General features: G+C 38.7%; 1 protein-coding gene across 2 annotated transcripts in view; it reads right to left on the bottom strand.

The window, feature by feature from the left end:
- The window catches only part of rptor (regulatory associated protein of MTOR, complex 1), a 196,939-nt gene that overhangs the window by 169,393 nt on the left and 6,708 nt on the right, over positions 1-20,838 (bottom strand). For both annotated transcript variants that reach the window (XM_037689604.1, XM_037689605.1), the window contains exons 2-3: positions 8,981-9,083; positions 3,236-3,318 (exon numbers count right to left, since the gene is read on the bottom strand). In XM_037689604.1, coding sequence (XP_037545532.1) covers positions 3,236-3,318; positions 8,981-9,083 — 186 coding nt within the window. The remainder of the gene's footprint in view (positions 1-3,235; positions 3,319-8,980; positions 9,084-20,838) is intronic.

Here is a 20,838-nt window from a genome sequence, read left to right as displayed (position 1 = left end):
CACTTCAGTCCAGGATCTGGTTCTTTCATGATCCAAGCCTCAAGGTCACAGGAGTTAGAACATAGACCAGTAAATCCCGAGCTTTATCTTTTGACTCAGTTCTTTGTCGCCACGACCGAGCGAAGCAGCACCCTCATTACAGAGGACGAGGTCTTGATCCATCAATCCATCTCCCGCTCTATCCTACATCACTCATGAACAAAATGCCCAGATAAATATTTTAGCAAATGCAGTGAATGTTTAAAATAACATTTAGCTATAATGGGTGGGATTCAATGGGAGTTTTTGAAGCTGCACACATTAGGTGTCGAGTTGATCACACATCACTGTAGCCACACAGGTTGTTGAACAATCTGAGGATTCATCAGCAATGTCAGGAGACGGAAAAACATCTTTTCCCCCCTTTTTGGTTTATTTTCTGCACAATAAAACAACACAGAGTAAAATAAAGAGCTGTACACACAAGAAGCAGTAAAATGGATGGACACAGAAATATTTCAACAATGTGGAATGAAAAGCGATGATGAAGGAAGTCCGGGAACAAGTGACCGATGAAGAAAAGGCTGGACGCAGTGTCAGTACAGAGTGGGCAGCTGGGATGAAGTCAGCTTTCTTTTCTGTTCTGCGTCCATCAGGGTTCATGTTCGAGCGCAGAAGGAAACAGAAACATGGATTTGTGACAGCAGAGCTGACAACACAACACTTTTCCTTATAGAACACATCACGTCAAAAAAAAAAACATTTTCATCTCATTTGGTCCTATAGGCCTAACGTTTACCAACTGGACTTGTGTTAAATTACTGACGCCAATATTTGGCCCCGATGAGACAAACAGGTGTAATTGATTGCTTTGTCAACACTTTATGTAAGGTGTGTTGGCGAATAATGCAGCAGAGCTTTGACTCCTCAGGCTGGAAACAGAAACAGCTTTCTCACCCTCCTCCTCCTCCTCCTCTTCCTCCTCCTCCTCCCACCGTTTGCGGCTGACCTCTCAGGTCAACCAAACCCAAGCCTACATTTCTTTAGCTGCTTCGTCTCCAGAGCCGTTGTTTCTCCACCTCCTCTTACAATCTATATTTCTTCTGAATCATCAAACCAACCAGCATGCTGTTATATTTCTATTTCTGCCTCCTCGTGACAAGAGTTTTTTTTTTTTTGGCTGCTTCACAGATTGCAGCGACACACCAACGAGATGATGTGCATTTTAATGCCAGGCTTCTCACGTGTATGCAACTACAGCTCGACCTATTTGTTTTTATTATTTTTAGCAGCTTTTCCACTCTCACAACTTCATCAAACCCCTCACGTTGCACAAAACAATACTTTTCCCCGGTTAGACACAAAGTCTCAACAGAAATAAACCCATTGTCCCATTCATTTATACCCGACTACATTAAAAGCACAGAGCAAAATACTGTTCAACACAAGAATTACTGTGGTGTTGCCAAAAAGTTACATTTTCTATTATTCAAAAAACACTACTACCCAGATCTTCACTGATTTAAGTCACTTTGTGGCAACAATGAACAATAAACGAGTTAAATTTTACTAAATTTTATTCAGATGATGAAACAGAAGTTACCTGTAATAATGGGTCAAGAGTTCGCTACAAAAAAATGATAATTTTTTTCTATTATTTACAGAAAAACAAACAATTTGACTATTGCAGAGCTGATACACAGGGATGTTACTGCAGGTCATGTATTGTGTATCATATTACGTCAAGTTGTATCACAAAGTTGCGTAATATCATACAAGGTTGTATCATATCTTACCATTTTATGCAAGAAAAAACATCACGACACAACCATAACATTTTGTATTGCATCATATATCTTATCTTGTATTGTTTCATGTATCATCTCATATCAGACATTTTATCATTAAATCATACACAATTTCTCTCCCTCCAACTGTATCACATATTTCATCATGTATTATATGTCGTATCAGCTCATATCAAATTGTATGTATCTATCATATGTACACACACACACAAACACACACGCATATGCATATATGTACATATTTTGTATCATATTGTATCAAATTACACATCTTCCATTGTATAAATTGTATTTTGTATTGTATTATATCTAGTCATATACATCATATAATATTGTATCATACATTAACTCGTGTCACCTGAGATATATAAAAATATATATATAAAAAATAAGATATTAAAAAAATAAATAAAGGTTGAATGAAAAAAAAAGATGGATCACCTCGTATAGTATCATTTGTATGATCTTGTATCAAGTCATATAATCTTTTATCGTATATACATCATGTCATTTTGTATCATTAATATCCTCTTATATCATATTTCAACTCATTACATCATGCATCTCATTTAGCATAATGCATAAACCATATTGCGTTGTAGCATATTGTATTTATTATATTGTTTTATATAATATCTCATCACATCGTCTCATATCACATCACACATCTTGTCATCTAGTCATCTCATATAGCTTCTCATTCAATATCATATTGTACCAAATCACATATATTTTTATTGTATATTTCACATCTTACGTCTGTAAAATATTCTGTATTCTCTTGAGAAAAATGGTATAAAATATGAATTATATGAAAGAGTTGCTGAAACCTTTCTTCACCACTAAAATCAGGTCACAAGTTAGTTTTTAAATCATCATTTTTGAAGTTTTTTTAAAAGCAAGAATTAGTTCCTAGCCTGAGCATTAGTTAGCTCACTGGCTGCTTTCAAAACAAATCTCTGACCTTGACACCGACGGTTTACTCGACAGATGTGTTTTTCTGCACAACCTAAAAATGTATCTTTGTAAAATCTTTTACCTTGTTCCATCAGGACCAACCTAAACACCAAGAAGAGCAACTTCTGTAATGACACGACCTTCTAATAAACAAATTACAGTTCGAACATGAATAAAAATATGAATCACGTCGGCATCAGTGAAGAGCACGTGGGTGTTTTGTTTCCACAACTTATAGAAGTACGACAGATATGAAAAGCAAAATGTTTGCCTCAATTTTCACTAAATAAGTAAACGACTGACCTCAGGCTCAAATAAACGTTTCGATATTAAAGAAAGCGAGAGCAAGAGAGCACGACGGACACTAATTTGACACCAAAGGAGAGAATCATCCTATAGATCCCCGTTTGATTCAGCTCTGTGCGTAAGACATGCGAGTCCATGTATCATTGAAGAGCACGGAGGAAGAGGAGGGAAGCATCTTCACTCACCCTGGGCTGCCAGTTCTCATACTGCTTCTGTAGATTTGCTCCGATGGTCTCCAGGGCTTTCTGTGGACTCATCGACAGAGGATCTGACAAGAAAACACAGAGTGAAAACACACTGAGATCTCTCCCCCATCATATCAAACAAAAAAGTGTCAAACCAGAGCTGACCCAAACCAGTCAAACCAGAGCTGACCCAAACCAGTCAAACCAGAGCTGACCCAAACCAACCTGAACCTGACAGAACCAGACGTTTACAGTGAATATAACGTTCACGCTTTAAAGAAGTGCTGCTGTGAGGACAAAGTCAATGTTTAAAAAATTATTCAACATAAAAGAAACTTGTAAAAGTTGTGAATTTGCAAAAAAACATAAAAAAAAAACTAATGAGAAAACAAGAGAGGCATAAAAAGCAAAGAGGTGGAAATGCAGCTGCTGCCCAAAACTTCATCAACTCTGTGACAATTTAATTTTAAAAAAGTTCCTACATTTTGATGTATAGGATGTGAAGAGAACCAAGTAACTCATAGTTACCACGGTAACCACAGAACTGTGTCTGTCACTCCTTGACAGAAAAGTTACTGCGAGGCAGATTGATAAATAAGCCTCAAACAAACGATCGCTGTTCAAAAACTGTAAATTGGATTTTTTTTTTTTTAAATCTTGAATCGTGAGCAGCAGGACTCTAATGTTGGTTCTATTGTAGGAGATGTGAGTTAAAAGAGGTCGTCAGTTCCAGCTTTTAAGAGAACGGGTTGAACTAAAATATAAGAATATACGTTTTTTTAATAAATGTGCTTCAATGTTTTTTAATTTGCATACTTATAAAGGAGTCAAACTGTTCTTGGTAGGTAAAGAAACATGACTTTTATATTTTGTTTGTTTGTTTTAAAAAAAAAAACACCATCGAGAAGCTGGAATATATATGTCTTAAAAACGTTGTTCCTAGAAATTAATTTAAAATGAAAAAGTAACTTATTAAGGTGTCATTCTTAATTTTCAACATTTTCACGAGCGTACAGAACGTACATTTTTGGAAGACACCCAAAAAACGTACAAGAAAATGTTGACTGACATGAAACAATGCTATGCTCTGATAAGCTAAGCTACGTGTCACCCTGACGTCACGTGCACTCGCGTTCGCCCTTTCAGTGCTTTCCCCCCTTCTACCAACCGGGAACAACCTCTGACTCCTGGGGACAGTTTACGGCCAGAGACTTTAACATAAATGCTAAACCCAACCTGAACAGAACATAAACAAGAACAACTCATTTCCACACTCAGAAACATCGTAAACAATTAGAAGCATTGCACGTATAATTTCCACAAGACTACCCAGCATCCTTTGCAGCTCTTTGGGACAAGACTTTACCACCGAGAAAACTTTGTGAGCTTTGGGGGGAAATGAACTAAAGTTAAATGGAGACACACATCTTTGTTTTAATATGGGGAATACAAATATTTGTCTTTTAATGTTAATAATGTTTAATTATAAGAACTAATCTTATCAGAACTGTAGCAGCTCTTAACATCTCATCAGGACTATGGCGCTATCTGGAAGTGCTTCATGGACAAATCTCACCATCTTGTTGTCAAATGCATATGTAATGCGTCTACAAATGTGCTTGCTGGTAGAGTTTTTTGATGTCTTAAACCGTGTCCTGACGAGGACAAGGTGTACCACTATCCTAGCATCTATCCTCAAGGTCTTTCCCCTTTTTTATCTAAAGAATAAGGGGCTGTGCTCCTAGGAACTGCAGCCACATGCACTCCACCCATCTTTCTGATGACTGTATGGAATATAATCTCGCTGTACTTCGGTGCAATGATAATAAAGCTTATTCTGATTCTGAATTAGCAGACATATGAGTCGAGTTGCGGCGGCGTTCTCGTTTTCCCTCTCCCGCGGTGCAGAGAGGTCTGTCAGCTCAACTGATGAACCGATGGCATTAGTTGTGATCACCCGCTAGCAGGACTGAACCACAACAAACAGATTTGTTAACGGAGGAATACTGACGATGACGCACATCCACTTTTGTAGTTAGTTTTAAAAATAGTTGACCAAAAAGAGGATCGCTAAAGTGAGTTAATTCATTTTAGTAAATGACACGATGGAGACATGCGACACACTGATTGGCGAACCGCTTCAGCCCAGCTGAGTTATGCTCCGCCTCCTTTGGTTCTGCTTGAAGCTCACAACGAAGCAGGATGTGGACGCTTCGCCTGTGATTTATGAACCGTTAGAGGAAGGACTAGCCTGTGCAGCCATTTTAACAGAACCATCTTTTGAATGAGCCGAATACTTGCCATGCGGGAGAGCAGCAACATGTTGGTCATTCATGGAACATCAAAAAAGGTCAACAAGCTTTTTTATTTTGAAAAGCGTACACCAGTCCTTGAACCCCTCAGGGTACAGTTTGTATGTAAAAATCACCAAAACAATGATTCACAACTAAGTTTCCTCACCTTCACAAATTCAATGTGAACTTTAGTTGTTGCTCTTCTCAGCCTAGAACCTCTACAAAAATATCTTATATGTAAAGATGCAGCAGAGTCCTCTATGATCTTTTTTTTTTTTAAAGAGAGAATGTGACAAATTTTGACAGTAGGTTGGTTTCACTAAAAACAATCAGCAAAACTTTTAAAAGCATCCCTAAGACGTTCAGCCCAGTTGGTCTCAGGTCCAACGCTAGAAGGTCACCTCTTCCCTTAAACATCAGCATCGCCTTACAATCCACATGGAACGTAAGCAGAACAGCGATGTTCTCAGAAGCCACAGAGAAAGTTTGTGACACTTTAGGAACAATCCTCCAACTGTGATGCGCTTCTCTGACTCGTGACAGTTTTTTCCTCCGGAGGTTTAAACGACAGTTTTGACGTTTCCAGGCGGTGGAGACGGATCGTTTGTCTTTTGTTCGGTGCCATCTTCCTGATTGATATAAAAGAGGTCTTATGTATCGAGCTCCCTTGAGGAAATCAGAAAATATTCCAAACGTTGCAAAGTAAAACCTGAGATTTGATGTAATGATTTGATTTATGATTTTTGAGAAATTATTTATCAAGAGTTTAGAAATTAGTGGCACTGATAGGACAACTGTCAGTCAGGGATTTTAGTTATTAGAAACACTTTATATTTGAATAAAAGGTTTAAATAGCTTAACCGAAGCATCCACGAGGGGAACAGATCAACTCCACAAACATGAGGTTTGAATCAGGAAGCTTCTAAATGTGAGACTATGCAAAACAATAACGGCACAGCCCAAGAGATTGATACATGGCTAGAGAAGGTGCAGACAACTTTGTCAGTTTCCTCTATGCAAAAATAATTGATAACTTATTATTAACTTTAAAACAAAACATAGTTTAAAATGCCCATTTTTTACCACCCTGCCACAAAAAATGGCTGCCACAGTTAATCAACCTTAGCAGAGACAGAAAATAGGTTGTAACTCGGTCCATTTTACAGATAATGTGTTAAGATGTGCTGTGGTAGTAGCTGACAGTCATTAACAACGTATCTCCTGAGTTCTTAAAGAATGCGAACCATCTTGCAATTTTGCATGGGACAGATGGACAGGTGGAAGGACAGATGGATGGACAGAGATTGCACATAACATTAATTTCAAGATCTGACTAAAACGGTAAAAACTATAATTTCTTAATCTAAAAAAGGTAAATCGGGTCATCTGTACAGATTAAGATTATCGTAGTTTAAAACTCGGGCTTGTAAAGCAGCAGGCGACATGAAAGGATTGGTAGACTTTTAATAATATTGTCATTTTTTTCATGGAATTGCCCTGCATATCAGAAGAGTTAGAGTTCAATCCTGGGTTTGTTTTTTACTTTTGTTATGTTTAAGAACAGGGAACAGGTGGAAGAGAACTTGGAGAGGTGGAGGTATTAACTTGAAAGAAGAGGAATGAAAGTCAGCCGTAGTAAGACAGAGCACATGTGTGAATGAGAGGGAGGCCAGTGGAACAGTGAGGCTACAAGGATCAGAGGTCACAAAGGTGCAGGACTTCAAGGACTTGGGGTCCACTGTCCAGGAAAATGGGGAGTGGGGTAAAGAAATGGAAAAAGAGAGTCCATGGAGGATGGAGTGGATGGAGAAAAGTTTCAGGACTGGTTTGTGACAAAAGGGTGTCAGCAAAGGTCAAAGGAAAAGTTTACAAGAAGTGGTGAGACCAGCTTTATTTTATGGTCTGGAGACAGAGACATGGACAAAAAGACAAGAGACAGAACTGGAAGTGGCAGAAATGAAGATGTTGAGGTTCTCCTTAGGAGTGACAAGGATGGATACGATTAGGAATGAGATCATCAGAGGTACAGCACAGGTTGAACATCTGGGAGATAAAGTTAGAGAGGACACACTGAGATGATTTGGACATGTCCAGAGGAGGGACACTGGGTATATTGGTAGAAGGATGTTAGAAATGCAGCGGATGGCAAAAAGACGAGGAGATATATGGATGCAGTTAGAGAGGACATCAGAATCAGAATAAACTTTATTGGAATTGCATCGAGGTACAACGCGAATATGTACGTACAGTCGTCCGAAAGATGGGCGGAGTGCACGAAGCTGCAACTGTAGAAAGCGCGGCCATTTTATCCTCATCAGATCATAATCTTAAGATAGGAAAAGGGGTAGAAACATGAGGGTAGATAGTGGCATTACAAAAAAAGATCTTTCACACCTTGTCTATCAGGACACGATTTGAGACATCAAAAAAACATGGAGGTAGTTGGAGTGAAGACAGACGATGCAGAGGACATTCAACCTTTATTTATACAGGTTGGTCTCATTGAGCTACTTACCTGGCAAGGGAGGAACAAGGGAAGGACAGAGGAGGAGGACTCGCTGTGGAGACCACTGAAGAGGGAACAGCTGAAAGTTTTGTTTAACTCTACCTATGACAGAGATTTTATCCCCTTGTGATGATGAAAACTAAAGACTGCAACAGAACGTTTAAACATTTTGACAACTGTTCCCTGAACAAAAGTACGGAAGATCCAGTTGAACATTATCCTCTTTTAATGGAAAGAAAAATATTCTGGAATGTGTTTCTAATAAATAATAAATAAATCAAAGAACCAATCTTTTGTGTTGTGTTTGAATAAGAGCGCAGAGAAGAGGCATAACTTTTACTGTAGGTTTAAGTTGGGAGCTTCCATAATCACATCTCTTTAGACTAACTTATCCTTCTTAACTTAGTTGTATGTATTTTATATTTCAATTTATTCCTGTTGGTCTTTCACTGCGTTTGTTTGTTTATACACAATCTTGTCTGATATGTTTCTTGCTGTAAAGTGTCCAAGGGTGTCCTGAAAGGCACTTTTTAAAATAAAATTATTTATTCAATTCAATTCAAAAATACTTAAGTTAAAGTGCTATGCATATCATATGGCGGTTACTGAATACATGTCACCAGCTCTTACAGCTGTTGCACAATTTTTTTTGTAGCAAATAAGCCTAAATAAGAGCGCTATGATCTGACAAATGAACGTATATACAATATCGGTGATCGGCCAAATAAGTTTTAACATATTGGATATCGGCCAAAAATTCAATATCGTGCATCCCTAATTATTATTATTATTATTATTATAAAAGGTTGAAGAGAATACATGTAATACATGTAAATCTAATAACTTAATCTGTTTATTTCATAAAATCCTAAAAACTGCAGCTCTGGAAGGAACCTCAGAGTTGAACTCTTTCTGCCGAGTGTTGGTCTGTTTATATTCACTCACCTATCCAGCACTCCAGCCGGGCACAGGGGGACGTCTTGACCACATCAGGAGGGTCCACTCCAACATTCAGACACAGCACCAGCGCCACACTCACAGTCTTCATCTGTGGGGGAAACAAGGTGCGCAACATTAACCTCAAGACTCGTTATAAACACTTTGAAGCTAATTCTGGTATGTTTTTACTTCTAGAAATATTAAATCTCCATTCAGGGGAGAAGCTTTTACACGTTTACAAGATTTATCTTGAGGGTAATTTGCGGTGAAACATGCTGCTGCGGCTGAAAACCGATACTTTACTGGAATGATGAAGGCCAAGTGGCTCACTAAGACGACAAAGGAGTTCTCTTCGTTCACCATCTGCCACCGGAATCCCACTACAACTAACACTGGGACCACCGCAGCTGTGCTGGCAAATCAGACCGCCGACCATCCCACAGATAGAAAGTATCTCATCGCATGAATTCCACCTTCTGAATGCAGATCAAGCTGCAGCACATAAATGTCAAAATGAGAAATAAAACCCATGGAAACACCTCTCACCGTTCCAAGTGGGAAACATGAGCACAGAAACGTGCAGAGGCAGGAAATGATTGGAGCAAAAGACGAGCTGAATAAAAACAGCCATCGATTTGTGGCTTATGTGGCAAGTTCTGACAGAGAGCAGCTTGATAAGGCCGCTCAGGCTTACTAAGGAGTAAATTATCACCATCACTGCTGCTGAGGAAACACTACCCTGTGCATCCCAGAAGACATTCAGCTTTTTGGCTCCATCATGTAGCTCTAATGACGATACAAAGAACTAAAGTCACTGGCACTAGTATGAATAAAATATGTAGCTGAATGTGCATTTGATATTATATTTTATCATTCTTATATAAGAAAAGCTAAACAAGGCAAATACAAATGGCGATTTTTTTTTTTTTGCCATTTTAGTGTCAATTGTGTGCGAGAGTGTTTTTCTGGACTGGGATTGAACAATAATGCACATAAAGCTTAATGTTTATGGTTCAAGATATTCAAGTGGGAAGGAGTTACACTGGAGAAGAACAGAGGGAGATTTTTTGTTTGTCCGAGGCAGCGGAGAGAGAGTGAAGGGAGTACCACCAGGAGCAACAGAGGAGCCAGGGGGTGGCCAACGGTGGCCTTGGCCTACCATAGATTAGTCTTTAGCCACCCCAATCATTTGATGAAACTACTTTTAAGCAATAAAAAAAAAACAAGAAAGCATAGTTTCCTCAAATGTTGGTGTAGCCAGTTCTCAGACACTCACACAGCTAGATGCACACACAAATGTGTGCATGTGTGTGGCCATCTTGAATTTGGATGTGGGAACCCAGTTTTTGATAGTGACCTTTCTTACACCTACCTGCATAGTCTAGAAGTCTGTAGCCGACTTAATTTTCAACTTATCAAGCTCACAATATGCAGTTTTTCCCCTACCATGATGTAGCGCTAAGCTAGCGGCGCGCAATACAGATAAGCTAGGTAAACGCTATGACTATGGAGGTAGGGGTTCTGTCACCCTCATGCTGAGCCGTCTCCATCCCCTGCTCGAAAACTGACACTACATACAGCGCGCAACACAGACATCTGGCTCCGTACCCCCCCAACAAAAATCACAGAAGATTTGAGCGCCCTGCCAAGGCAAGTAAACTAGAGGACACATTGATATGGATGGACACACAGAGGGTGTTTCCAAGCCCCCCTCTTCACTCTTCACCAAGGATCAAAACCAAAGTGACTGAACTGAGCTCACTTTGGTTTTAAACCAAGGTGTTACTCAAAACCTTTGACTAGAAATAAACTGCAGAGAGCTTCTTCACACAGAGAAGTGACACCAACATGATGCTCCTTGTTGGCACAATATCTGTGAAAGTTGGAACCAGCAGGAAAAATCTCTTGAAACGGCTTCATTTCCTGATGGAGGAAATGCGTCACCACGGACAAACATTGTCCGTTAATTTTACAATTTTAACTGACTTTATTAACCTTAATGCAGAAGGAGACATTTACTTTAAAATGTTAAAATCATTAGCTGTGCCTAAGGCTCTAAAGACTCCGTTTGCAATGCCTCTGGTGCCAGGAATGTTAGATGGGAGCTCCGAAGGGCAAAAGAGAGAACTACCACAGCGGTTCACTAATAACGGTGACATTCTGTAAATAAAACAAGTAAAGTGGTTTAATTTGACAGGGTGTGTGTGATAAATGCTGATTTCTGATTGTAAAACACTACGATGCTTTAAAGAGCTAATTACACACCAGCTGACACGTCTGATTGTTGTAGTTTTTTTGTTTTGATTTTTAGCTACGTCATTATATTTGGCTGATATTTAGTGATTGTTTATAAAATGAGACTAATGAAAAAAAAAAACATTGTAACCACAGAACACAGCAGAGGTTTTTGTGACATTATTGTGTTTAATTGTTTTGTCTTGGTTGATCTTAAAACGATACCAGAATCCGTTTTTCAGAACTGGAGCTGTTAAAAAGTCGTTTTGAGCAACATAAGAGTGATGATTGTTAAATGGTGATGATTTTAAGATGCACCTGTAAACCAGAAGCAATCAATGCTAAATTTATTTAAAAAGTGACATGCTGGATTCAATAACCGCCTAATAACAGGATGAGATAAAACTCAGATTTATAGGTCTTTATATTGATGCCCGGTGACCTTTATCAGGTCACATGGTACAAATATTGTGCTGTAGAGCCGCTGAGCGGTTGCTGCGTTTTATGTGATGACTCGTGACTGAAGAGGGTTAGGACTGCTGTTGTGAAACTAATTAAGGCGCCCCACGTTTCCCCACCAGCCGGGTAAAAGGTCAGTGTGCCAGTGGGACTCAGCAGGACTACCATCTGATGTGCGTCTGCATCCATAAAAACACAACGGCACCGTGCATTACATCACTTCATTCAGCCCCACCTGATTTGCTCCCACTTTGACTTTTTCCTGTCAAACCTTCTCCTCAGGAATTAATTGTGAAACAAGTTTTATGCATTTGGGAAATAATTAAACAAGAGTACCACATACGGCACATTATACACCCGTTGACAAACTATTATAGAGCGACAGTGGTGATTCACTTATGTGTCAAGTTTTGTTAAATTATCTTGGATCAGAAGATGTGGCTTGAAAGAGCAAAGACTGTTTGATATTACTGAGTGGTGAGAAATTAATCAACCCCTCGTCTGGTGAGGAAACAGTGTCATTAAATTATCTTAAGTGGATCAGAAGTTATGGCCCAGACAAGCAAGGTCAAGGTTAAGGTCAAGGTTTCTTTATTGTCATTCGCATCTCATGTGGTACATGTGGTGGAATGAAATTGTGTGCACAGGGTCCCAGTTACATCCAACACAAGTATAAATTGGAAAAGAAAAACAGTAATAAGATCTTCTAAGATATGAACTAAGAATACGCTAAACACCTAATAGTGCAAAAACAATACGCCGAACAACAGCAGCATGAACATGAGTCTGTGTGAGCAGATGAGTATGAATGAACACAGCAGCATGAAATAAATCAGCAGCATGAGATCAGCAGCATGGATAGTAGCAATCAAGAGGCATTACAGTGATTTTTTTCAATGATAATCCTGATTAGAGATTCATGAGTAACAGCCTCAGGGTAGAAGCTGTTCCTCAGTCTAGTGGTTCTACACTTAATGTTCCTTAACCTCCATCCTGAAAGGAAAGGCACAAAAAGTGTGTGCTGGGTGAGTGGGGTCCTTCATGATGCAGGTGGTCCTCTTCCTGCATCTGAAGGTGTAGATGTCTGTGATGGTGGGGAGGCTGACTCCAACATCTTCTGTGCAGCCTTCACCACTCTCTGCAAAGCTTTTCTTTCTGCAGCTGTGCAGCCTCCATGACACATGTTAATGCTGGAGCACAGGATGCTCTCTACTGTACACCTATAGAAGGAGGTGAGGACTGAGCTTCCCAGACCAGCTCGTCTCAGCCGCCTGAGGAAGTAGAGTCTCTGATGAGCTTTCTTGATCAGGCTGGTGGTGTTGTTGCTCCAGCTGAGGTTGTCATTCAGGTGCACACCCAAATACTTTAGCTGGAGACCACTTCTAATGCAAAGGAAGCAAGGAACTTGTATGACATTTGACCTTTATTTGTGACCTTGAACTTATAGCTGAGGTGATGAAAAGATTGTTGGACGTGCCTTCTAGTGGTGTTACCAATGTGTATCAAGTAACGTTACATTAGCTCAATGAGATCAGAAGCTATGATGCAAACAAGACCTTGTTTTAACTTTGACCTTGAGATAATGTTTATGGACCTATGGATGAACGGAGATTATGCCATAATATGTCCACTTTCTCCGTCTTTTGAAGGGGAAACTCAAAACTACACATTAGTTCAATTCACATTTTATCTTATTTGTGGTTATGTTTTTATTTGGAAAAATGTTAAACCTGTATATTAGTTTAATCTTAGCCATATTTTGTCTTTACAACCTTTATCTTCACAATATCTATACCATGGATGATCGGCGTTTCTTTCAGCTCTGGTTAAACCACTTCCTGACCAGAACTGTTTCAGGGATAAATTTCAGAAGATTGGCCGTCTTGTGTGCTTGTTAGTGGGATTATCCAATAATTCTCAGTCGGGTCATATGGACAGTTTTTTTTTTAAATAGAGATGTTTCACCCTCTATCCGGAGGGCTTCATCAGTCAGAGGAGTTCCAGTAAACTGTTTCCCCACCAAGCAGTAAACTCCTTACCTGGATGATTGAGCATGAACTTTGTTGTTAGTGGGATGTTTTTGTCCCCTGTTGGGGAGCAAAGAGGCGAACTGGACGTAGCCATCAGTCGGCTGTCCTGTGAGCTGGATAATTTAAAAGGTAAGCAACAAGCCGACTTCCATTTTAATGTGTGGCTGCATCTAGGTGGACGAGGTCCCTATCGATAATTAGGTTGCCATGTCAAAATCCAAGATGGCCACCACGTGTGCTTGAGTGTGTAAATCAGCCAACCTAGTCATTTGAGGAAAGTATGACCTCTAGTAGTAATGAAGCGTAAAAGTATAATTTTCTTAAAGGACTGGGGTGGCCAGTAGGGTGGCCAAAGATTAATTTATGATGGCCACCACTGGCCACCCCCTGGCACCGCAACTGCACCTGGTCAAGAACAAAATTGCTCCTTCCACTCGCCAGGACCAATCACTCTGCACTGCCTCGGACAATCAAAAAAATAAAAACTACCTCTGTTCTTATACAAAGCGCAACTCCTCCTCACTTGAATATCTCGCACCAAAAATATTGTTTACTTCATTCCCTGTTCAGTTCCAGCCCAGAAAAACACTCGTCTCAAAAACAACAAACATTACCTATTCAAATCCATCAACTATGGCGGACATCGGTATGAATGTGCTTCCACAAAAAAAAATGTACGATACGTTTTGATCTTTGACGGCCAAAAATAACAACATTATTACCAGTAATTGTATTCTGAGGAAGCTCAAAGGAAGTGTGTCTGACTGGTTTTTGTATCTAATACTTGTATTTATTCATAACAGCAGAACCTCAACATAGTCGCGAATAAACAACCACAAGTCATAGATCAGCTGTCCAAATTGAATAATACATCTGCACCAGCGCAGTGAGAAAAGGCGCGTTTCAAACAGAAAAACTATCAGCAGATTTGCCCTTTAAAACACAACATTTGAAATGGCAGAACACTTCGGAGAAATACGAGCCTAAGGTCTGCAGGGCGAAGAAAGATGTTCCCGTCACTGCTGGGAAAATGTCAAAGATGAGTGTTGAGGAAAATGTACGGTCATTTCTTTTTATGTCAACACAAACATGCAAAAACTAGAGGGAAAAAACATACCGATCCAGTGTTTTCCCACTGGTGCTAATCATGATGAAGTGACTCAGGATGGTGGGATAATTAAAATGTTATTACGAACAGCCCTGATTGGATTATTTGTTTCCATCTAGCATCTGACGCAGGTCATTTATAAACCGTTTGATGCTCATTTGCACCAGAAAAAAAGCAGATAAATGTGGGGGTTTTCTACAATGTATAGTGGCATTTAGGATGTGTGTTCCACATTATTCTCATTGATTTATCTGCTTGTTTATTTCTCATATCACCTCACACGCTGAGAGAAAGCACAAACACATATCCCTTAATCAACCTTCACAGCTTATGGTAATAAATTAGATCCCATTGTGTGGGAACTGTCAAAGCCCTTGTTGATGAAATGGTGTGAATAAATTATCGTTGTAAACAAAACATGAAACGACTTGTGTTTTAAGAACAATACAAACATATTCAAACAAAAAGCAGAAAACGCAGAGCTCCCCTGACACCCCCGCTGTGATCAAACCACCGTTTGACCCAGAACAAGAGGCCGATTTATCAAATGAGCAGCTACAGTTTGTAAAAGTTGCCTTTCAGGACTAATCCGAGAGGAAAGCTGAAGCAAAATTAGATTTTAAGAGCAGTATACCGGACCTCATAGATTTCCAATATTCTCGTGAATCCTTTTGTGCACAAAGAGGAAAGAGAAGGAAGAGGAATGAAGTTTGGGTTCAGAGCTCGTTTGTTTCCTGAGATAAAAACAAACAGGAGAATGACAAAAAGATTCAACAGAACAAGACTTTAACGTCTATATCAGCACGTGCACGTCCTCCTGTGTCATGGCTACGCATTAAAATCGGATGTTATCGTCTTCTTGTTAATAACTGCACGGCACTCTGGGGGATTTTTGAGCCTTTTCCCTCGGCGCCCTTTCAAGACTCCCATACAGGCTTTACCACTGCTTACTGCGTCGATCAATGACTCCTGATTAATCCATTTGTTAAGTTGGCAATAAACGAAGGTTATTAACACGGTGTGGGGGGGGGGGATCAATGTCGTTCAGGCTTGCTGTAGCCAGCTGAAAGAAGCAACAGGTGAAAATTAGACTCTTATAATCCATAAAAGGCCAATTTGATCTGTGAAGCAATTCAAAAAGTGTGTTTTGAATTCAAATATAGAAACTGGCAAAAACAATTTAATAAAAGCTGCAATTTTTGTGCATTTCTACAGGAAGCGAATACCGTACATTTCACTGTATAAGTCGCACCTTTTTGCATAAATTAGCATGCCCTAAAACTTATACAGCGAAGCGACTTATTTACTTTATATTGTATGTTTTCCCCCCATATTTATAACCCAAACTTTGGCTGTGATCTGACAATTTCATTCATTCTGACATGAAAAGAAATTGAACAATACCATTTTCGGCCACTAGAGGGTGCATGACTAATATGGCAAGCCAAGTGTCTCATTAATAGTTAAAAGTGGCTATTAGTGAGACACTTGGCTTGCCATAAAAGCCACCTTTGTCTTGTTGTGGAACTCCAGGAGCAAACGTCAAATCAGCTGCATTTCGCCGTGTCGCCCAGGCAAAATTCAGCTGATTTGACCCTCAATGTGCATTTATTAAGGAGAACTTAAACTGAGACACACCTTTACTATAATGTCGAGCAAACAAATAATTGTTTTAAGTGTTAATCTTGTTAAATTCTCATTAAAGTCCTCCCATGAACGCTCCCGTGGCTGCCATTTGGCAGCCAATCGATTTTTGGCACAACACTGACCCACGTTTCCGGGTGGTCAGCAGTGACGCACAATAGATGCGATTTATACGGCAAAGCGACGTATTTATGGTTTTTCCACTTTATTAGACATATTTGGACTGATGCAACTTATACGGAGGTGCAACGTGTACGGCTGCAAGTATGGAAGTAATAAAACCTGGATGGTTGAAACTTGCATACAATAAATTGTCTGTACTGCAGTGAAGATTTACAGTTTTTTAAAGAATAAATTCAGTCAGGACTATGTTTAACTATGACCTGGAGAAAGATCTAAGACTTTAGAAAGAACTTGACCCGGATCATCTAAGAACTAACCCATCTGTCTGAGCAAACACATTTAACTCTAAAATTAACTGGAGAAAGTTTAGGGCCATTCAACTAAAGTCTAAAATTTGCAGACATAGGAGTTTTCCAAAAATAAAATTTATTAGTTGCATGAAAATCTTTTTAAAATTAACCAAACTAAACAAACGGAGTATGGGCACCAATTAAATGCATTAGAAACACTACTCCAGGGCTACTCAACTAAACTGCTCAGAGGGCCACAGTTGCTGAAAGCCAAGAGGTCAGGGGCCGGACAACCAGCAGTTATTGTCATCAAGTGCGTTTGTTTTATGGTTCAAAATCTAGTTTTAATTTAAAAATGAACCCATTGATGGGCCGAACCGAGTTCATCCGTGGACCTGATTTGGCCCCCAGGCCGCCAGTTGAATAGCCCTGCGCAACAGCTAGCTGCTGCAGTCGCTTTTCGTGCGTGCAAATATTTAGTGAATTATTACAATCTGGTCAGAATTAAACTATCAATAAAATGAAGTCATTCAAAGACCTGTCTACAACAGGTAAGATACTAACTATTCATACATTTCCCACAATACTTTAAATAGATGAGTACTCTCCCTTTAACTCTTTGTTAATTGCTAAATTAGAAAAGAAAGAATAGCCTGAGGGATGAAAGCAGGATTTTTTTTTAAGAATTACATATTGCTCGATGACTTGCAACTAGTTAGCTCTCCGAGTACACCTCTGGGACGACTCTCAGCTACTACCACAACAAAATGTTAGCTGAATATGTATAAAAATGACTGAGTTATACCTTTTAGAGTTCTGTTAAGCAACTTACTTTGATTTTTTTATGTCCATAATGATCAAATTTACCAACAGTCACCAAACACCAATGTAAAATCACTGCTGTAGTATAATTATTAGCAGACTGATATAATATATATATTTGTGTCTCGGCGAGTGGAAGTCCATATCCTGCCTAAAGAATTACGCACAGATTGAATTTAACTAATGACGCAGCAAAGCCCACCAGCCTCATTTCCACATCATTACAATGGCTTTGAATATTGATGACTTATTGATTTCATTATTCTGGAGCTGTGAAAACAAGCACAGGAGGAAGAGAAATTTTTAATGAATATTGTGTTTGTGAAGCTCAAACATCTCGTTTAGCTCCAACATGGCGGATCATTATCAAACAAATCAGATAAACTTCGGTCGAGACAAAAGTCCATTTAAAGCTCAAAATGAAACAAAAACAGAGTTTAGTTGATTTAAACGAAGGTCGTACGTGACGTAATTTTATTATCGTCTTTCTAATTGAGAGTTGTCCTTAACCGTGATGTGGGTCATTTAAGATCAAATTAATTTAAAGTGACAACATGGTTTTTGTAGTTTTATACAGCAAAGTTACAAACTGTTAAAGTTTTTTAAGACGTGTTTATTCACTTGATATTTTAGTAGTTCTTCAGTCCATTCAGAAAGAATTGACTGTTTTTAATCAACGTAGTAAACAAAATAGGTCATTTATTATTTGTACAATCTTACATTTTTTTTCTGTTTTACAAAAAAATTCAAGCAAATATTTGTAAACATATTGATGTATTCGCAAAAAGGTCCTAATCCTATCAAGTACTGCAAACGTTTCCTACAAGAAGTATTCCTACCAAGAACAATGTAGACAAAATATCCTCTTTTTGTTTTTTCTTTTATAGACGTATTAATGTTACAATGTTAAAACTGTAGATGCAAAAAAATGAAATGCATTAAAAAAAAAAAAGCTTAAATTTCTTGAAAGAATACATATTGTCCGTATTTTTGCATGCCAAAGTTAAAAAAAAAAAGGGATTTTTAAGAGCTTAAAAACAACAAAAAGCAATTTATGACTTGTTTTTTTCTTTTAATAGAGTGTAAGTTTGGAAAATGGAGAGGTATGCTGTCCCTAAAACTGAAGATTTTATGTGAGGGTCACCAAACTGAGTTAGTTCATTGCATTTTTTAAAAGATACGAGGGAAACGTCCATGACACAATCAGAGTTATTGAGGCTCCAAGTCAACCCAGCTGAGGTGCAGCGCCTCGATGCTCGCTTTCTTTCAAAAACTCTTGTTTCGGCTGCTTTAGTTCTTGAAGTCAAACAATATTAACAGCAAAATACATTGTATTCCAAATAATACAACAAAGGTGTTGTCTTGATGAGTGTGCCACTTTCACGTTTGTAGTTTATCAAATATCTGCAGATTTAAATATTACGCAGGATTTTAGCAATAAAAACAAGGTTTTGACCATTTGGATACACTAAGCTCGCATATATTTGGAAGTACAGTATACTATGGAATAACTATACTGTTATAATTGTAATGCAATTAATGATCAAAAAAGAAATATAAATTGTTATTTGCAGTGAATTTGTTTGTCTAGTCTGCCTCTTATTACCAATCATGCAGTTTTTCATGTTCAAGTACTGTTAGCCTAACAAAACCCATCAATTGTTATTTTCAAATACAATAACCCTCATGACGTGTTTTTACTTTTATATAACTTTATTTCCCAAAGGGTGATATTTTAAAAATTAAGCGCATGGTCATAACTTCAAAGTCAATTTTATTTATCAGACTGACAGACGTCTCCTGTAAGTGTCTTTATCACACGCAAAGGGATTCAATTTTGATCATTCGATTCAGTGAATACTTGAGTTTATATGCATTGCTAATGTTTCGTGCACAATTTTAATTTTTTCAAAGGGGGGGTGGGGACAAAAAAATTTGAGAACCACTGGATTTAAGCATGTGCTGGAGGTGATTCTCAGCTACTACGACACCAAGTTTTACCTAAAACACTGTAAAAAAAAAAAAAGCCATTTATGTTTTTGTTATGGTCAAATAGCTGTGATGGCCGTCTTGAATTGGGCTGACTCCAAAAGTTATATAGATGAACATTAAAGGATTAGGACACTAAATGTGGCATCGAGCTGTACTTGCCCTTTTCTTGTGAGGGGACAGACTCAGAAAAACAATTGAGTTGTATTCAATTTTATTTAATGAAAGAAAACCGCCAGATGTGAAGAAAATACCATCGAGCTTCTGTTATATGTTGTTGACGTGTCTGACTAATTAGCGTTATGCTAATTACATTTTATCAAGCGCTGCTGTGTGCTGATGTGAAACCACTCATTCTAAGTGTTTTAATAAGAAATGCTTTGAAGAACCCAACCAGAGGACCTGACTCAGACTGGGTAGATTTATTGAGCTGGATTACTGAGCGTGCATCAGGACAAGAAATGCTTTGATTCAGATCCCAGCCAGATAATTTCTGTAAGCCTAGTGTATATCTTCATTTAACTAAAATCCCAGGTAAGAACAGTTCTGCCTGAACCCACGTTTATATATCTGCAGGCTGATTTAACAACTCAAAAACCTTCAACACCTGCTGTACGGCTGCAGCCTGTTGTCATAAGACATGAAAAAATGTGTTATACCACAGATATACATCACATAAACTACATATGAAACAAAGACACTACACCTGGACCGTAAAAACTAAACCTGGACACTAGAAACTACACCTGGACCACATAAACTACACCTGGACCATAGAACCCGTTGTTTGGCGCATTGTTTTTGTACTATTAGTGCCTAGTATATTCTTAGTTCATATCTTAGATCTTATTACCGCTTTTCTTTACAATTTGTATTTTTGTTGGACGTAACTGGAACTCTGTGTACACAGTTTTGTTCCACCTCATGTACCACATGTGGTGGCAATAAAGACACCTTGAGCTTGACCTTGAAACTACATCTGGACCACAAAACCTACACCTGGACCACAGAAACTACCGTACACTGAACCGTAGGAACGACACCAGAACCATAGGAACTACAGTGAACCATACAAATTACACCTGAACTATACAAACTACCCCTGGACCTGAGAAAATACACCTGGATCATAGAAACTACACCTGGATCATAGAAACTACACCT

This window comes from Nematolebias whitei, chromosome 16, assembly GCF_014905685.2.
Source record: "Nematolebias whitei isolate Nwh7 chromosome 16, NemWhi1, whole genome shotgun sequence".
Lineage (NCBI taxonomy): Eukaryota > Metazoa > Chordata > Actinopteri > Cyprinodontiformes > Rivulidae > Nematolebias > Nematolebias whitei.
Note: the sequence above shows the minus strand (reverse complement) of the source record. Positions and strands in the feature narration are given on the sequence as shown.